Source organism: Choloepus didactylus, chromosome 18 (genome assembly GCF_015220235.1).
Source record: "Choloepus didactylus isolate mChoDid1 chromosome 18, mChoDid1.pri, whole genome shotgun sequence".
NCBI lineage: Eukaryota > Metazoa > Chordata > Mammalia > Pilosa > Megalonychidae > Choloepus > Choloepus didactylus.
In genome coordinates this window covers 60,301,192-60,321,584 of record NC_051324.1, presented here as the reverse complement: position 1 = coordinate 60,321,584, position 20,393 = coordinate 60,301,192, and the positions used below count along the sequence as shown (strand labels likewise).

The following is a 20,393-nucleotide window of genomic DNA, read 5'->3' as shown; positions in this document are numbered from 1 at the left end:
CTCATGATATGAGTATCAATATATTTCCTGCACCAGCTAGCTTTAATTCTTTTAAATCTTAATATTTAGCAAATGCCTTTTTCTGTTGTTTACGATGAACGCTGAAGCTGGAGATAACCAAGCTGGTCTCCCCTCTGTCCACTTTTGGTGTGAATCTTTTCTAACCCACCACCCATTCCCGCCTTTGTCACCCCCTACCCTGCTACCCTGCTGCAAACATCCTAGCACGGCTCTTGTTTGTTTTCCCATCAATACCCTTCTCCTCCTTCCAGTCCAAAAGACTCCTGGGGACAAAGTCTTTGCCCTGTAGATGACACATCTGCCTTCTGTACTTCATCTATGTTGGCAGCTGCTGCTTTCTCTTGCTCTTTGATCTGATGAATTTGCATCAATTTCTTTTAAGATTGCACATGTCAGGTTTAAAGTTAATGTTGTCTATATCATTAAAATGGGTAAAAATCAGCTCTGCAAGTTAGTCTATATATTTATTTTCCTGTTCACCATTACATTTCTCAGTGCTTCTTTTAGAGCTGAGTCCTAGCTGGTCAGGACATTCCTTGTGCTTTCTTGTCTCTGCCCTAAATGGGTCAGAGGTATTTTCTCCTGTCCCACTCTTCTTGAGCACATAGCAGCACCAATCAGATTGCCCAACTGCTTCAGTGACATGATATGGGAAGTTCAACCTCAGTCTCCCTGCAGTCTTCTTCTGGCCACCATGTCTGTACACAGGGCAGAAGATCTATACATCTGTAGCCAAATCCAAGAAAAATCTTCTCTGGATGCACTTTTCCGGCTCTGCCTCACTCCCCTGAGGGGGCTGCAGCCTCCTTTCTGGTCGTCCCCACTCCGGGCAGGGTGGCGGGAGCCTCGCTCCTTGGGAATGGGACCGCATCTGTGCCTCCGCTTCTGCCCCATTCCCCAATCCCCCTCCCGCCCCGGCCACTGGTGCTCACCTCTCGCCTCTGCCTGAAATCATTAAAATTTATCAACTGTGCGTCCACATTTTTTTTCTTGTGATGCCAATATAACTATAATGAATGGATTCTTATGAGGAATTCACCATATTATAATATAATTGTAGGTTGGTGAGTGTGCTGGTTTGGATGTATTATGTCCCCCAAAATGCCATTATCTTTGATGCAATCTCATGTGGGCAGGAAACGTATTGGTGTTGATTGGGTTGGAGACTGTTGATTGGGTGTTTCCCTGGAGATGTGAGTGAGATCTTTCACTGGATAATTTCCAAGGAGGTGTGACCACACCCACTCAGCATAGGCCTTGATTAGTTTATTGGAGCACTATATAAGCTCAGACAGAAGGAGTGAGCTTGCTACAGCTAAGAGGGACACTTTGAAGAACTCACAGGAGCTGAGAGAGGAGCTTCAGCTTACAGAGACATGTTGGAGATGGCCTTTGAAAGCAGACTTTTGCTCTGGAGGAGCTAAGAGAGGACAAACACCCCAAGAGCAACTAAGAGTGACATTTTTGAGGAGCTGAAGCTTAGAGAGGAACACCCTGAGAGAAAACCACTTTGAAACCAGAACTCTGGAGCAGATGCCAGCCATGTGCCTTCCCAGCTAACAGAGGTTTTCCAGATGCCACTGGCCATCCTCCATGAAGGTACCTGATTGCTGATGTGTTATCTTGGACACTTTATGGCCTTAAGACTGTAACTGTGTAACCAAATAAACCCCCTTTTATAAAAGCCAATCCATTTCTGGTGTTTTGCATCCCAGCAGCATTAGCAAACTAGAACAGTGGGTGCAAGGCATTTGTACCAAAACTACTGTGATGGTTAGGCTCATGTGTCCACTTGGCCAGGTGATGGTACCCAGGTGTCTGGTCAAGAAAGCACTGGCCTAACCATTGCTGCAAGGACACTTGTGGCTGGTTAATAAATCAACAGGCTGCTTTATTAAATCATCGGTCAATTGGCTGCAGCTGTGACTGATGACGTCAACACAGGACAAGTCTTCCACAATGAGAGAATGCAGTCAACTGGATTTAATCCAATCAGTCGAAGACTTTTAAGTGAGGCAGATAGAGGACCTTCACTTCTTCTTTGGCTGACCAGCAAAGCGTTTCCTGAGGAGTTCGTCAAAGTTGCCAGTTCATTTCCTGAGTTCATTGGACATCTTCATTGGAGTTGCCCGTTTGCTGCTTGCTTGCCCTATGGAATTTGGACTCATGCATACCCACAGCTGCATGAGACACTTTTATAAATCTTATATTTATAGATATCTCTCATTGATTCTGTTTCCCTAGAGAACCCTAACTAATACAGCTACCAACGCTTCTTCATGGAGGGACCAAGCTCTCTGGTGTGCCGGCAAAAGAAAAATGGACCCCCACATTGCCTTTCCCCAAGTTAGGCATCAGCAAATTAAAGAAGTGAGGGGAACGCAGTTACAGATGCACCCCAAACACCTCCATCTAACCTGAAATGAACTGTGTAATGCTGGATTCCTGAACCACAAGACAGATGGACAGTCTTTTCCAAAGCCAAGCTTAGAGGATAATCTTAACGTTTAGTTTAAAATCCCCTTCAGGCCATTGAACATGCCCACTATGATTTGCTTGTGTGAAAGAAAAATCAAAGAATTTTGAGGTTGAAAGGGAGTAAAACCACCACTTCTCATTTGAGGAGCAGTCGGGAAAGAAAGTACTCGTCTAGGGCCAGGGCAATGTACTTTCTTTACGAACATTTTTCACACGATAGCTTAACATAAACACCATCTTTCTCTATAACTCAAGGATTCTTATTGTCTACAGGTAACTTATAACTTCAAAGCTATATAGTTTTAAAAAATGTTCTGGGTGATTAGAGAGAGAGGTGCTCTGTGGCGGGTTTTCAGGCCTCCATTCTGCTTTACCTTCTGGAAGAAGCTGATGGCCGAGAAAGAACCCTGATTTTTGTTCCGTGGAGGACCTTGCTCTAAGTTTTTTTCTTTGCGGTTATATATTGCATACACTTAAGCACTTAAGGACTTTGCACGAGAGTCAGAATCAAGTTTAAATTCAAAAGTGGAACTTCAAGGACATTCACACATCTGAATATTATCTTTGGGATTCCCATGACGATGCTAATTTGAGTGTTACTTGCTTAGTGACTTACTGCCCTCGCCAAAGGTCAGTTCTAGGGAAAGCAAAGCATGTCATATATGAGTCAGATGAGTCTTTTGGCCTTTTTGTACCTTAGTTTCCTCATTTAAAAAAAAAGGAATCTTAAGACAATACTTTTCATAGTATTTGTACTGGGGTGACTTATACCCAGCTAATGGATTAACTATGCTTTTATGCATAAATAACCTTTTTACACATATTCATCTTCTATTTCACTTACAACTTGTGTAAAAACTGCATTCCATGCCAAGCCTGAAATGTTCCAAAGCTGAGTTCTGTGAGTAAATTGCAACCAAGATTTCTACAAAAAAAAAAAAAAAGGACACAAGCAAAAGATAAAAAAAAAGATACTGTTTCAGAACATTCATCCTTTGACAGTGATTCTAATTTATATGTGATGAAAGATAACCTCAATACTCTATCCATACACTAAGAAAATCTCACTGTGGAAGATACTTGCTATGATTTATACTTTCTGATTGATCCATATGGTGCACTAGGTACATAACTGCAAATGTTCAATAAATACTTGCATTAAGTGATCTTCATTTCTCTACAAGAGGATTTCTCAACCTTGGCATTATTGACATTTTGGGCTGGATAATTCTTTGCTGTGGGGGGCTCTGCTGTGCATTGTAGGATGTTTAGCAGTATCTCTGGCCTCTGCCCAATAGATGCGAGTAGCACACTCACAGGTGTGACAACCAAAAATATCTCCAGACATTGTCAAATGTCCCTTGGGTGCAAAATTGCCCCTGATGAGAACTTCTGTGCTAGAATGATTCACTCTGGTCTGTCTAATAATTCTCATATCAATCTTTGCTAAAGATGAAAAGGATTTGCTACCTAATTTAGTAGTTTTCCACTAGCAAAATTTTAATATTTCAAAACAAATAGCAAAGAGATTATAATTAAGTTTTATAACATTTCCAAAAATAATGAAGTTATATTTGTAACTTACACAAACTGCAAAAAAGGTAGTGGTTCAAATGTGCGTCTTTCAATAGACTGTATTTTATTGCAGGATACATCTCTATGAAAAGGAAAAGGAAAATATTGCCTCAATATCTGATTAATAAGAATAAATGCTAAAGTTTAGAGTGATAATATGGAATTGGTAGTTTTTTGTCTAAACTCCAAACCTTAGCAATTGTTACCTGAACTTCCAGGGTCCCTAACCCTGTCCCCACCTCTCCTAGAGTCTTACCTTCTGGTCTTGATAAATAAAATATACAACTGTAGATCCTGACAGATCTTTCCTGAGAGCAGAAGAATTGATTAGATGACCTTTTGTGGTCTCATTAAATTTTAGATGATGAACTCAAAGTTTTTATCCCTTTTTGTAATTATAATTTCTAATATTAAAAGAAATATTCTCACATTTACACACCTCCCTGCTTTAGTTCTGGTTTTCTAAGCCAGCCCAATCCTAGAAGAAATTAAAGATACCTTTCTTCTACATAATTTGAAAGGAAGTTACTCTTCTAATTAATAGATAGCTATGAATTAATTCAAAATTTTACTTTCTCTCGTATTAATAGAAAGTCGTTTTTGGTTTTATATTGCCATGAATACAACTTCTGCAGTTGCATGGTTGTGAGACAATAAAAACGAAATAGGACTGGGTATTTATTTGAAAACACCCATTCTTGACTACAGTTGACCCTCTTATTTCCATTTACCCTGGCGTAGTCCCTCACATTTCACCTGGTGGGTGTAACAGTCTTCTGACTGGTGTCTCCATCTCTAGTCTCTCTTTCTGATCCATCCTGCTAGATTAACTCCCTAGAGTGGTTCTCAAAGACCAGCATCATCTGAGAACTTATTGAAGATGCAAATTCTTGGCCCTACTCTAGACCTACTAAATCAGTAACCATGGGGGTAGAGCCCAGAATCTTGAGAACCACATGTCCCAGAGCACTGCTGTAATAACATGGTTCTCCATGATGGTTCCTCAGCTTGGCATTCAAAGCCCTAGAAGATCTGGTTTAATCTCCTACTCTCCCTACTTGTACCATACAGGTACTCATGGCATTCTTCAAACACACATTCCACTTTCCTGCGTTTGTTTTGCAAGCTTAGAACATTCTTCCCAAGATGTCTGTCTGATGATACCCAAAGGCCTGTAGAGGCCCTGTTCAAAGGCATTGTTCTAAAAACGACTTTCTTGATCCAACTGGAAGTCTTTACTCCCTTCTTCTGTGATCCAGAAACAATTTATGCTTCTCAGTGCCCATCTCTTTTTCTTCTTTTTAATACAGTTATTTTTGCATTCCATTTCCTCTGAACATAAACTCCTTGAAAGCATGGACAAGATTTTGCTTATTTGCATTGCCTGCCATGTTTAAAATGGACACATGGACATAAAGCAAACTCAAATATTTATTAAATGAATGAATAACTGGGGAGTGAGTAGGACAACGACTATTTTTAAAAGAAATACAGTTTTATTACTTCAAGGTTCCCTCTTCTGCACCTGTGCAGCACTTTGTTCTCCATTAGTGCCTGCTGAATTATGCTTTGAGCTTATATGTTTATTTCCCCTGTGAGATCCTGCATTCCTAGAAGGTTCAGAACCCTGTCTTACTCACCTTTGATCTCCAATACGAGGGCACAGGGTGGCATATTTTTTTAACTTTTTTATTGGTTGGCATTTTAAACAAATGAATGAGAATATATATGCTAATGTGAAATAATTAGTTAACAAAGTATTTTAAAGTAGAAGCAATGAAGGGTGTACTCCACTGAGCAGTTGTCTCATTTGCCCAGATGCCAGAAGTGCCCAAGAAAACCAACGCAAAAGTGGTAGACTCCTAAGGCCTAGAAGGTTTGATAATTCAGAGGATTATTTTTAGCATCCTGCAGTTCTTTATACCCACCTTCCCTTAAGCCTTCTAAATTTGTGAGAAGAATTCATTTGCTAAAGAGCATCATGAATTAGTATAATAAGGATTAAAGACACATACAACTGTGGACCACATAAAAATTAAAATCACACTTTTATAGCAAAGGACTTGGTCTCTCCTTACCTCTAAATAGACCTGAATATTATGCAGGGATTCCCTCCTTGGCAATGGGTCTAGAGAGATTTTTGTTTTGTAATTGGCAATTAGGAGCATTTCTGATATGCTTACATGGTGTAAACGTTTCTAGCCATACCATTTAGCTGTCATTTTAAACATCTATTTGTTATATGGAATAATGATTCCTGCATTGAAATACTTAACACCAGTCTGTTCTCTTGGTAGCTAAATATGTTCTTGATAATATAGTTTATGTAATTCACCTGCTTAAGTAAATATTTAATTTTAAATGTTGATTGAATTCAGATTAGATTATCAAAAAATCCGGGGTTAATGGCATTCAAATTAATGTAGGTGCTCTGTATTTTCTTGTCCTTTAAGCAAAAATCTGGGGTTAACTTCAATTCCTTTCATTCTACTAAATCAACTTTTCCATTTTCTGTAAAGGCCAGATAGTAAATATGTTAGGCTTTGCAGGCGACATACGGTCTCTATCACATATTCTCCTTTGTTTCTTTCTTTAGTTTTACAATCCTTTAAAAATGTAAAAACCATTCTTAGGCTATGGATTGTATAAAAAAAGACCATGAGCCAGATTTGACCTGTGGGCTGTAGACTAAACATAAACAGATGTCATATGGACACTTACAAATCAAGGTTCATATGGGTATCTATAAATACTCAGATCTCATCACCACTTTCCATCTATAAACAAACTTTCTTTCTATCTGTGTCTTGTCTATATAATTAAAGGAGGTATTTAATGATAGAAATGGGCTGAGACTCTATAGACTTACAGAATTGCAGGATTTATTGCTTGAAAAATTTTAGAGGTTATCTAATTCAAACCCCGTATTCATTACACAGATAATATAACTGAAAACTCAGAAACAGATATGATTAACTAATTGACTTACAAATATTGGAGGGATAGCAGGCCTTCAAATGTATCCTTATGTAATTCGCTCAAATAATTGTCACTGAGAATTCTGAAAAATGAAAAGTTTATTTCTGGATCAAAATGCAAACAAACTACAACTATTTGCTACACAGGATTAACGCCTATATATGGGGGAAACCTGGGTAATGTTGCATCCTGAATACTCTAATTCTTGTATAATTGAGGGATGTGATCTCTGCTCTGTTTTTATTCAAACCTTTCTTCTCCTGTCCTCCTTTGTGTCTGCCTCCCTGCCTCTCCCTCTACTGGTGACAAATACACACACTCCATCCACTCTTCCTACCAAATTGTATATTTATTGCCTCCTCTACATCACAAAGACCCTGTTAGAACCCAACTCTGGGTGGCACCGAGATTGGCAGAACTGCCATCTCCTCCTCTATTTCTCCAAAACTCATTATAGAAGCCCAACGTGGACTATGTCAGGGCTGCAAGTGAAGCCATTTGACTTTTTTTCCCCATTAAAAATTTTTTGTGATAACTAAAATGTGCATAGACTGCATATAACACAAATGTTGGGTTTAATAATTATAGTGCTCCCAGTGTGTCCCTTTCCAATCCTAACCCTCTCTCTGACCCCTGGAGGTAATCACTATCCTGGCTCTTAGGTTAATAATTTCCTTGCTTTTTAAATATAGTTTTGCCTATTATGTGTCAACCATAAACAGCATGGTTTAGCTCTGCCTTTTGAACTTTATATAAATGCAATCGTATGATATGTATTATTTTCTATCTCAACACTTTGCTCACTCAACATTATTTTGTAATGTTAAGTACATTAATTTGCAATGGAGCATATTATTTTCATTCAACAATATGTTTGTGAAATTCATTATGTTGTTGCATGTAGCTGAGGTTGGCTTATTTAGTTGCCTTAGTGCTGCGTGTCCAGTGAGGTCACTGTGAGACATGTGGCTAGTGAGCACTTAGTGTAACTGAAGAACTGAACTTTAATTTTATTAATTCTAATTATTTTAAAATTTAAATTAAAAAACTGATAATGCAGTTATTGGAAAACTTTTGAGTGTCTTTAGAACAATTTGGGTGTGCAATGCTATTTTTTCAACTGTAAATTTTATGAAATATAAATACAGGTCAATATATGAAATAAATACAGATCAGCATTTCTGGAAAATTTTACAACTAAATTGACATTTCAAAGACTTGGTATGGAAAAAACAATGTAAACTCTATCACTAATAATTTTTATATTGCTTACATATAGTAATGATAATATTATGGATATATTGAAGACAATATAAAAAAGATTGCAGAATATCTCATTAATAATGTTTATACTGATTACATGTTGAAATAATACTATTTTGGATATAAGTGTTAAATAAAGTATATTAACATTTACCTCACCAGTTTCGCTTTACTTTGAATTTTTAAGTGGTTATTAGAAAATTTAAGATTACACATGTGAACTCACATTATATTTCTAATGGACAGTGCTGTTTTATAATAGTCCATTGTATGACTATATGACAATTTATTTACCCAGTTTTTCTAGGTTTTGGTTATTGTAAACAATGCTACTATGAACATTCTTGTACTTGTATTCTAGTACACGTGTCACAGTTTCTTTAGGATATAATAGGAGTACAACATCTTCCTAAGAAGATGTGCTATTTCAAGTTTGAAGACTGAGAACATCCCAAGTCTCTACCCCTGCAAACTCCATCTGATTGCTAAGAATAACAGAAAAGATATAATTAAAAAATTCACAACCCCAGTTCAAGCTGTGGGAGTAGCTGCACAAATGCTCCCCTACCAGAAATGCCCTGGAGTTGGGGTACTGCAAGAAGAGCAGTGGATGGTACATCAACCCCATATCCTGCCTCCTATACCAGGTGGCAAAGGACACACCTTCCTCATTCTTAATGGAAATGCAGCTGGAATACAAGCCCCAGCAGCTTATCTCCCCTTATGTCTAGAGCTGGAAAACAGAATCTCAACTTCAAAGATGAACTACACTCAGGAATGACCAAGCCATGTGGGAAAGCCTATTCCATTAACAGCAGCTAACACAGTCAAACAAACATAAGAGCTTATAATAGCCAAGGGATTAGAGTTAACAGAACAGTAGAAAGGGCAGAAATTAGAAAACTGCGAGATCCAGCCAATGACTTCTGCTGAATGCAGCAGAAGGGAATAGGACTGGTCCTCAAATAAGCCTGATGCCTGTGTCTGCTGAGGAACGTTATGGCCTCTGCTTCACCCAGTATCAAAGTAAAGCCTAGGGATAGGCTGGGGGAGTTTCTTGAGCCTGACAAACAGGCAGCCATATAGCCATTATCTCCAAAACAGTGAGGTGAAGGAGTGGTCGAGAGCCAGGAGTATAGAAGAAACCCTGTAAGATGTTAAATGTGTCCCTTGTCCTTTCCTTGCTGGTAGTACCGTTAAAATGTGTATAGGATCTGAGAACATGCTGTACTGCTTTGTGAAACTATTTCCATCAAGTTCTGTATCCTTTACTATTTGAAACATTCTGCCTCCCTTCATGTCTGTTGGCAATATGTTTATATTAATTTCATCTCAATTCTTTTCTCATAGATTATGATAAATGAAATATTACTACCTGGAAACTACGACACTGAAATTAAGGGCATTCTCATATAAGATGATTCAGATGATACAGAATATGGTTTTATACATTTTTTTAATCCTTCAGTGTACTTACAATATTGTGCTACCATCACACAGTATTATGCTATCTATTTCTGGATCTATATATTCAATCCTTCTGAACATTCTGTAGTCCTTCAGCATCAAGTGCCTGATCTCTACCCTCTTTCTAAGTCTTCGTAGCCTGTGTTATCAGCTTTTAACTCTCTAAGTTTGCTCACTAATGTTAGTTCATATTAGTGAGACCATACAGTATTTGTGCTTTTGTTTTTGGCTAACTTCACTCAACATAATGTCCTCAAGGTTCATCCATGTTATTATATGTTCCATGTCTTTGTTCTTTCTTACAGCTACAAAATATTCCATCATGTGTATATACCACAGTTTGTTTATCCACTTGTCCATTGATGGACATGTGGGCTGCTTCCATCTCTTGGCAATTGTGAATAATGCTGCAATAAACATTGGTTTACGAATGTCCAATTGTGTTTTAACTTTCAGCTCCTTTGAATATATACCTAGCAATGGAATAGCTGGGTCATATGGCAGATTTATACTTGACTTCCTGAGGAACCTCCACACTGTCTTCCAGAGTGGTTGCAGCATTCTACATTCCCACCAGCAATGAATAAGTGTGCCTCTTTGTCCACATCCTCTCCAGCATTTGTAATTTTCTGTTTTTTGGATAATGGCCATTCTGGTAGGTATGAGATTATATCTCACTATGGTTTTGATTTGCATTTCCCTAATAGCCAGTGAAGTTGAGCATTTTTTCATATGTTTTTGAGCCATTTGTATTTCCTCTTCAGAAAAGTGTCTTCCATATCTTTTGCCCATTTTTTAATTGGGCTGTTTGTCTTTCTGTTGCTGAGTTGTAGGATTGCTTTATATATTTGAGATATTAAACCCTTATCTGATATGTGGTTTCCAAATATTGTCTCCCATTGTGTAGGCTGCTTTTTTACTTTTTTAACAAAGTCCTTTGATGTACAAAAGTGTTTGATTTTGAGGAGATCCCATTTGTCTATTTGTTCTTTGGTTGCTCATGCTTTGGGTGTAAGGTCAAGGAAACCACCTCCTATCACAAGATCTTTTAAGATATTGCCCTACATTTTCTTCTAAGAGTCTTATGGTCTTAGCGCTTATGTTTAGGTCTTTGATCCACTTGGAGTTAATTTTTGTGTAAGGTGTGAGGTAGGAGTCCTCTTTCATTCTTTTGGAAATGGATATCCAGTTCTCCAAACACCCTTTATTGAAGAGGCTGCTCTGTCCCAGTTACTTTGGCTTGACAGCCTTATCAAAAGATCAATTGTTTGTAGATGCCAGATTCTATTTTTGAACACTCAATTCAATTCCATTGATCAGTATATCTGTCCTTATGCCAGTACCATGCTGTTTTGAGGACTACAGCTTTGTAATATGCTTTAAAGTCAGGTAGTGTGAGACCTCCCACTTCATTCCTCTTTCTCAAGATATTTTTGGCTATTTGGGGCACCTTGACCTTCCAAATAAATTTGGTTATTGGTTTTTCTATTTCTGCAAAGTAAGTTGTTGGTATTTTAATTGGTATTGAATTGAATCTATAAATCAGTTTAGGTAGACTTGACATCTTAATTATCTTTAGTCTTCCAATCCACAAACACAGTAGGTTCTTCCATTTTTTTAGGTCCTGTTTGATTTCTTTTAGCAGTTTCTTGTAGTTGTCTTCGTATAGGTCTTTTGTGGCCTTTATTAAGTTTATTCCTAAATACTTGATTCTTTTGGTTGCTATTGTAATGGAATTTTTTTTTTACTTCTTCCTCTTGTTGCACATTACTTGTGTATAAGAACACTACAGATTTTTGCGTGTTTATCTTGTAGCCTGCCACCTTGCTGTATTCATTGATTAGCTCTAATAGCTTTGCTGTAGGTTTTTCTGGATTTTCTACATATAGAATCATGTCATCTGCCAACAGTGAAAGTTTTACTTCTTCCTCTCCAATTTGGATGCCTTTTATTTCTTTTTCTTGCCTAACTGCTCTAGTTAGAACTTCCAGCACAATGCTGAATAACAATGGTGACAGTGGGCATCCCTGTCTTGTTCCTGATCTTAGAGGGAAAGCTTTCAATCTCTCCCCATTGAGTATGATGTTAGCTGGGGGGTTTTCATATATTGCCTTTATAATATTGAGAAAGTTCCCTTCTATTCCTATCCTTTGAAGTGTTTTCATCAAGAAAGGATGTTGAATTTTGTCAAATGCCTTTTCTGCATCGATCAAGATGATCATGTGGTTCTTTTGCTTTGATTGATTGATGTCTTGCATTACGTTAATTGATTTTCTTGTGTCGAACCAGCCTTGCATACCTGGGATAAACCCCACTTGGTCGTGGTGTATAATTCTTTTAATATGCTGCTGGATTCTATTTGCGAGTATTTTGTTGAGGATTTTTGCATCTATATTCATTAGACATTGGTCTATAATTTTCTTTCTTTTTGTAGTATCTTTGTCTGATTTTGGTATTAGGGTGATGTTGGCTTCATAGAATGAGTTGGGTAGCTTTCCCTCCTCTTCAAAATTTTTGAAGAGTTTGAGCAGGATTGGTATTAATTCTTTCTTGAATGCTTGGTAGAATTCACATGTGAAGCCATCTGGTCCTGGGCTTTTCTTTTTGGGGAGCTTTTTGATGACTGTCTCAATCTCTTTGCTTGTGATTGGTTTGTGGAGGTCATCTATTTCTTCTTGGGTCAGTGTTGGTTGTTTATGCTTTTCTAGGAAGTTGTCCATTTCGTGTAAGTTGTCCAGTTTATTAGCATATAGTTGCTCACAGTATCTTCTCATTATCTCCTTTATTTCTGCAGAGTCAGTAATGTTTCCTTTCCCATTTCTGATTGCATTTATTTGCATCCACTCTCTTCTTTTTGGTTAGCCTAGCTAGGGGTCCATCAATTTTGTTGATTTTCTCGAAGAACCAGCTCTGGTTTTGTTGATTCTCTCTATTGTTTTCCTGTTCTCAGTTCCATTTATTTCTGCTCTAATCTTTGTTATTTTGCTCCTTTTGTTTGCTTTAGGGTTTATTTGCTGTTCTTTCTCTAGTTTCTCCAGGTGGACAGGTAATTCCTCAATTTTTGCTCTCTCTTCTCTTTTCATATAGGCATTTAGGGCAATAAATATCCCCCTTAGCACTGCCTTTGCTGCATCCCATAAGTTTTGATATGTTGTGTTTTCATTGTCATTTCCCTCGAGGTAATTACTAATTTCTCTTGTAATTGCTTCCTTCACTCACTGGTTTTCTAAGAGTGTGTTATTTAGTCTCCATGTATTTGTGAATTTTACAATTTTCTGCATGTCATTTATTTCCAACTTCATTCCATCATGATCTGAGATAGGGTTTTTTGTAATATCAATATTTTTAAATTTGTTGAGACTTGCTTTGTGACCCAGTATGTGGTCTGTCCTAGAGAATATTCCATGAGCACTTAAGAAAAATGTGTATCCTGCTGTTGTGGGGTGTAGTGTTCTATGTCTGTCTGTCAAGTCTAGTTCATTTATCATACAATTCAACATCTACATTTCTTTGTTGATCCTCTGTCTAGATGTTCTATCCATTGATGAGAGTGATGTATTGAAGTCTCCAACTATTATTGTGGAGTTATCTACTTTTCCTTTCAGTGTTCTCAGTGTTTGCCTCACGAATTTTGGGGCACTGTGGCTTGGTGCATAAATACTTACGATTGTAATGCTTTCTTGATGAAGTGACCCTTTTATTAATACATAGTGTCCTTTTTTGTCTCTTTTAATTTTTTTACTTTTGAAGTCTACTTTGCCTGATATTAATATAGCTACTCCCACTTTTTTCTGGTTGCTGTTTGCATGAAATATCTTTTTCCAATCTTTCACTTTCAGCCTATTTTTGTCCTTGTGTCTAAGGGGAGTTTCTTGTAGGCAGCATATAGATGGGTCCTGTTTTTTAAACCATTCTGCCAATCTGTGTCTTGTTATTGGGGAGTTTAATCCATTAACATTTAGTGTTATTACTGTAAGGGCAGTAGTTTCTTCTATCATTTTGTCTTTTGGATTTTATACGCCATGTCTTATTTTTTACTCTCTCTCTTTTACCCTTCCTGATACTCTTCATTTCTACACTCTTCTCCAAATCTCTTCCTCCTGTCTTTTCCTATCAGCCTGTAGCACTCTCTTTAGTATTTCTTGTAGTGCCGGTCTCATATTCACGAACTCTCTCAGTGTCTGTTTGTCTGGAAATATATTATTCTCTCCCTCATTTCTGAAGGACAGTTTTGCCAGATATAGAATTCTTAGTTGGCAGTTCTTCTCTTTCAGTATCTTAAATATATCATACCACTGTCTTCTCGCCTCCATGGTTCTGTGGAGAAATCTGTACATAGTCTTATTGAGCTTCCATTGTATGTGATGGATTGCTTTTCTCCTGCTGCTTTCAGAATTCTCCCTTTGTCTTTGCCATTGGGCAATCTGATCAGTGTCTTGGAGTAGGTCTATTGGGGTCTCTTCTGTTTGGGGTGTGCTGTACTTCTTGAATCTCTAATTTTCTATCTTGCATAAGAGTTGGGAAATTTTCAGTGATTATTTCTTCTATTATTCTTTCTGCCCCTTTTCCCCTCTCTTCTCCATCTTGGACACCCATAACACGTGTATTTGTGCATTTCATGTTGTCACTCAGCTCCCTAAGACCCTTCTCAGATTTTTCCATTCTTTTCACTATTTGTTGTTTGGTGTATGTGAATCCAGATGTCTGGTCTTCCAATTCACTAACCCTGTCTTCTGCCTTTTTAAATCCGTTGTATCCCTCCATTGTGTTTTTCATCTCCTCCATTATGCCCTTCATTCCCATCAGTTCTTGTGGAGAGCCGTCTCCCGGGACGGGCATAGCGCATGCGCTGTAAACCTGCTCCAAAGTCCCCCCGCCCATCGAATGAGCCAAGATGGCGCCCATATCCTGCTTCCGCTTATGACGTGCACACTCACTATTCCTATCTGCCAATTGAGTGCATATGCGCGGCGCTAGATCATTGGTTATGAGTAGAGTACTTAAGAGTTTGCCCAAGCGAACCTCGGGGAGACAGCCCACTAGGAGCCGTACCTGACGGCCACATCGAGGCTGCTCTCCCGCGAGGCACTCTGCCCCGCGTGGAAACCTGTAACAGAGAATGCTTATCTAGCTTCAGTAAAAGACTTGCTCTCGCAACCGCCGTGTGGCTCGAGTCGTGACTTCCAGCCAGGTCAGTTTGCGTGGTCTGCATCTCTCTCTCTCTCTCATCCCTTGTTTCTCCCCTCGCCGGCCGGGGAACAGGGGTCGAGCGGGGCGGCGCCGGACAAGTGGTGGCCCGTACGGGGAACGCTCCTCCTCCTGCCTCGCTCTCGACGGTCCCTCTGTGAGGAGAGCAGCGCTGCGCGTCGAGCTTACGGCGGACTTCCCGCGCCTGATCAACGCGAGAAGGTGAGTGCGTCTTATTACATGATAGTTAGGGCCCGTGGGTTTTCAGGTGACCCCGGGGGACTCGGAAGAGCTCTCCGAGTGACTGAAGTATAGTGCCGACTGCAATCATGGGGCAGTCCGGAAGTTCATCTCTCTTAGCTCCCTTAAAGAACCTTTTGAAACAACGGGGTATCTCGGTCAGGAAAAGCTCCCTTCAGCGTTTTCTTGATGATGTTGATACTTTTGCCCCTTGGTTTGCCTGCACCGGCAGCCTTAGCCTACCCTCTTGGATGAAGCTCGGTCGCGACATAGACCGAGCGCGCCAGACGGGCGTGTGTATGGACCCGATTCTAGTACCCATATGGGAGACCGTCCGTGCGGTCCTTGAACTAGAATCGGCTGCCGGCCTAAGCCCGTCCTCTGTCTTGCAAGAAGCACGGTGCGCGCTCCAAGAAACCCAGTCAGTTTCGTCAGCGGACGGCTCCTGTAAGGGCAAACCGCCGGAGTCCAGTGACTCTGACTCAGAGTCAGATAGCGATACCGACGAGGAGGCGGAAGCATCCCCGCTAATTGAGTGGGAGGAGCCTCCCGCCACACCCGTGCGGCCTTCCGCCCCGCCAATGTCTACCGCTGCACCCCCAGGGACACCCCAGCTCCCAACTGACGCCTTGGGCGGTCCCACCAAAGGACCTCGCCGAGAGCTCCCTCTAGTGGCCATGCCCAGTAAATGTAATTATCCTTTGCTGCCAGACCCGGAAACCCCGATGGGCCGGTCAGGGGAGGGGCAACCTTTGCCGTACCCCCCGCCCGAGTACACAGGCCCTCAGGACCCTTTGCCATTAGGTAGTGGTGGGAGACATTTCTGGAGATGGAACCCTTTCACACCTTTTGGCATGCTGGGTGGCTACCAGCCACTTGAGCCGCAGCCAGTCTCAGAAATGTACCCGGTTATTATCAATCCCCAAGGTGGCAATCAGCACGAATCATATGATTACAAACTATTGAGGGAATTGAGGCAGGCCGTCCATCAGTATGGCCCCAATGCCCCTTATACCTTGAACATGATCGAGAACCTCTCTGCTCTAAATCATACACCCGCAGATATTTTTCAGCTAGCCCGTGCTTGCTTGCCGTCAGGCCGATTCATAGATTGGAAAGCATGGTTTGAGGAGTTAGCTGAAGAGCAGGCCGCAAGGAATGCGGCGGGGAGACGTGGCGGGTGGAATGCTGACATGCTGTTGGGGAGAGGAGCCCATGCCCAAAATCAAACGCGGTTCCCTCAAGAGGTCTATGCCCAAATCTTCCGTTGTTTCGTGGGAGCTTGGAAAAAGCTGACAGGTGAGGGAGAGGCTCAAGCCTCGCTCAGTAATATTCATCAGGGCCCCACAGAACCTTTTGTGGACTTTGTAGCCAAAATGCAGACTGCAGCCGAGAGAATTTTCTCAGATCCAGGGGTGGCAGAGACTGTAGTTAAACAAATGATATTTGAACAGTGCAATAAAGAATGTAAAGTTATTTTAGCACAAAACAGAGGAAAACAGCTGTCAGAAACGCCAACGAATATACAACCTGAACCATTAGACCAAGCCTCCGACCCTGCTGATGATGGCGACGACCGACAAGACGATAATAGTAGGACTGACCACCCCGCGGTTGCCCAAAAAGAGGATCGGTAACTCTGTTCTTTGCTCTCCTATAGCAATCCTTCTAATCTGCCTTTTTCTTTTTTTAGTGGAACTGTGGTAGCGCAGGAGAGTGGTCTTTGGGGCCTGTGGCATCATCCCCCGACCCTGGCCCCATTCTCTGCTGGGTCTCCCGCCTCTCCTGTGTTTTTCACTCGTACCCTGTCTCTAGGTCTCCACCACCTGCCTTCTGACAGAAATAACGAGTACCAATGACACACTGATCCTCTCTTTTGCTAACCTCTCTGTCAAGGTTGTCAACACCACAGTTGCGGCGAATGCTACTTGTGAAACTGGTAATGGCGAGTTAAGTAAGGGAGTCTTGCTTGAATTTCTTAACGTTACAGGGAAGAGCCGCCAGTCTTGTGAAGGGATCTTGAGTAAAAAGGAGACTCAAAGGTGCCTTTTCCTTCCGGGGTTTGCTCCTACAGTCTGCAACCGTTCCAAAGACCCGGATGCCTCGCCGCCCCGCTATCCTAGTGTATCGCCCAAGTTATGTCTGGCTCCCCGTCAAGGCAACCGACTGGGTTGGCCCTGTTTCTCAAGTTGTTTCACTTAACAATATCCCCTTCTCTAAGTCTAGGCGTCCAAGAGGCATACCTTACCCGAGACGTGCTACGCCGCCACAATCAGATGCTGAACTTAAATTTCCAGGCCATTCAGAAACTCCTAGCGGAGATAGATGAACTTGGACTAGAAATAGATGGACTCTGGAGAGTTCTCCAGCAGACGTGTGATACCCGATGGTTATTCGGGAGGCTTTGTGTCACCCGGTTAGGGTGAACTTGACAGAGGAGCAGCAAGATGTCGCCGAGTGGCTCAAGGACACTTATCTCCCCAACTTCACCAATCTCTCCGGCCAAGTGAAATCCGACCTTCAGGGACTTGAGAACATTAGGAAATTGAAGCCTGTTAGTTTCGACCTTTCCACACTGGGCGAGACTGTAAAAAATCTGTGAGACCAAGTCACCTCTTGGTTCTCTTGGCCCAATTTAACTAATTGGATCCTCATTGCAGTGGGACTATTGGTGGGATTAGTCATTGTTAAATCTTTGCTAGAACGCCTGTTTCAAGCGCGGCAGTACCGTGTTACCATTATGATGGCTATGTCCTCCACCTTTGATACCCCCAACAGCGACCATTCTGATGGCCATACCCCATCCTGGCCGCCTCGGGCGGGGCACTCGGGAGCGAGGTTTGTAGCTAAGCGCGCAGCTGTGTCCCGGGTATAACGGGCGACGCCAGCAGTCATAATTTTTGTCTCAGGTAGATCCCTAAGGCAGAGTCATAGTTGTGGCCAGACTTGACTCTAGCCAATGCATAGGGACGCCTAGTGACACCTCCGACTCTGGTTAATGCTATCCCTGCCCCCGCCTTTGTCCCCCAGTTGCAAAGCAAAGCACTGCAGGGAGAGTCATGTTGTTTCCAGCTCACGGACTCTCCTGTCTCCATATGAGGTGAGCATTCTGGTTGGTGCTAGAGGCTCCGCCGCTAAATGGCTGAGACCTAGTCCAGACTCCCCAAAGCACCGGAACAAATTGTGAGCCATCTGGGTTCACGGGAGCACACTCATCACTGGGGACACTGGGTCGATATAAATAATAAAGGGGGAGATGTGGAGAGCCGTCTCCCGGGACGGGCATAGCGCATGCGCTGTAAACCTGCTCCAAAGTCCCCCCGCCCATCGAATGAGCCAAGATGGCGCCCATATCCTGCTTCCGCTTATGACGTGCACACTCACTATTCCTATCTGCCAATTGAGTGCATATGCGCGGCGCTAGATCATTGGTTATGAGTAGAGTACTTAAGAGTTTGCCCAAGCGAACCTCGGGGAGACAGCCCACTAGGAGCCATACCTGATGGCCACATCGAGGCTGCTCTCCCGCGAGGCACTCTGCCCCGCGTGGAAACCTGTAACAGAGAATGCTTATCTAGCTTCAGTAAAAGACTTGCTCTCGCAACCGCCGTGTGGCTCGAGTCGTGACTTCCAGCCAGGTCAGTTTGCGTGGTCTGCATCTCTCTCTCTCTCTCATCCCTTGTTTCTCCCCTCGCCGGCCGGGGAACAGGGGTCGAGCGGGGCGGCGCCGGACAAGTTCTGCCACTTGCTTTCTCAAGTTTATGAATTCTTCCTTATAGTCATCCAGTGTCCTCCTTATATCCTTCAACTCTTTTGCTATCTTTTCGCTCAATTCATTGACTTGTGTTTTGAATTGATGTAGCTTTGTTTGAACATCTACAATTAGTCTTCCTTCAGTTCATTGAATTGATTTATTTTTTTTTAATTTTTCATTTTTATTGAGATTGTTCAGATACCATACAATTATCCAAAGATCCAAAGTGTACAATCACTTGCCCCTGGGTACCCTCATACAGCTGTGCATCCATCACACTTAATTTTTGTTCAATTTTTAGAAACTTTTCATTACTCCAGACAAGAAATAAAGTGAAAGATGAAAAAAGAAAAAAAAAGAAAAGGAAACTCTAATCCTCCCCTATCCCCAACCAACCCCCCTCAATTTTTGACTCCCAGTATTGATATAGTACGTTTGTTACTGTTTATGAAAAAAATGTTGAAATACTACTAACTGTAGTATATAGTTTGTAATAGGTATATAGTTTTTCCTATATGCCCCTCTATTATTAACTTCTAATTGTATCGTCATACATTTGTTCTGGTTCATAAAGTGACCTCCAGTATTTGTACAGTTGATCACGGACATTGCCCACCACAGGATTCAGTTTTATACATTTCCATCTTTTGACCTCCAACTTTCCTTCTGGTGACATATATGACTCTGAGCTTCCCCCCTCCACCTCATTCACACATCATTCGGCACTGTTAGTTATTCTCACGTCTTGCTACCAACACCCCTGTTCATTTCCAAACATCCAAGTCCATCCTAACTGAACATTCTGCTCATACTAAGCAACCACTCCCCATTCTTAAGCCTCGTCCCATATTCTGGTACCTCATATTTCATGTCTATGAGTTCACATATTGCAATTAGTTCCTATCAGTGAGACCCTGCAATAATTGTCCTAATGTGTCTGGCTTATTTCACTCAGTATATTGCCCTCGAGGTCTTGTCATCGACCCATTTTTTTTAATATGGTTTTGTTCACTCACCATACATTCCATCCCAAGTAAACACTCGATGGTTTTCTGCATGGTCATACATTTATGTGTTCACCACCTTCACCACTATCCATACAAGAGCATCTACATTACTTCCACAAGGCAGGAGGGAGAGTCAAAGTAGGTAGAGAGGCAAAAGAAAGAGTAAAAAAAGAAAATGACAGCTAGGAAGCAGCAAAAGGAAAAATAACCTTAAATCAAAGTAGAATAAAGAATCAGACAATACCACCAATGTCAAGTGTCTAACATGCCTCCCCTATTGCCCCCTGTTATCTGCATTCACCTTGGTATATCACCTTTGTTACATTAAAGGAAGCATAATACAATGATTCTATTAGTTACAGTCTCTAGTTTATGCTGATTGCATCCCTCCCCCAATGCCTCCCCATTTTTAACACCTTGCA

At 41.2% G+C, this 20,393-nt stretch overlaps 1 protein-coding gene across 1 annotated transcript in view; it reads right to left on the bottom strand.

Moving 5' to 3' along the window:
- Nucleotides 1–20,393, bottom strand: part of LRRC37A2 (leucine rich repeat containing 37 member A2) — a 55,172-nt gene that overhangs the window by 16,831 nt on the left and 17,948 nt on the right. Inside the window, 3 exon segments of the mRNA XM_037810523.1 lie at nucleotides 3,344–3,424; nucleotides 4,085–4,156; nucleotides 7,064–7,135. Coding sequence (XP_037666451.1) covers nucleotides 3,344–3,424; nucleotides 4,085–4,156; nucleotides 7,064–7,135 — 225 coding nt within the window.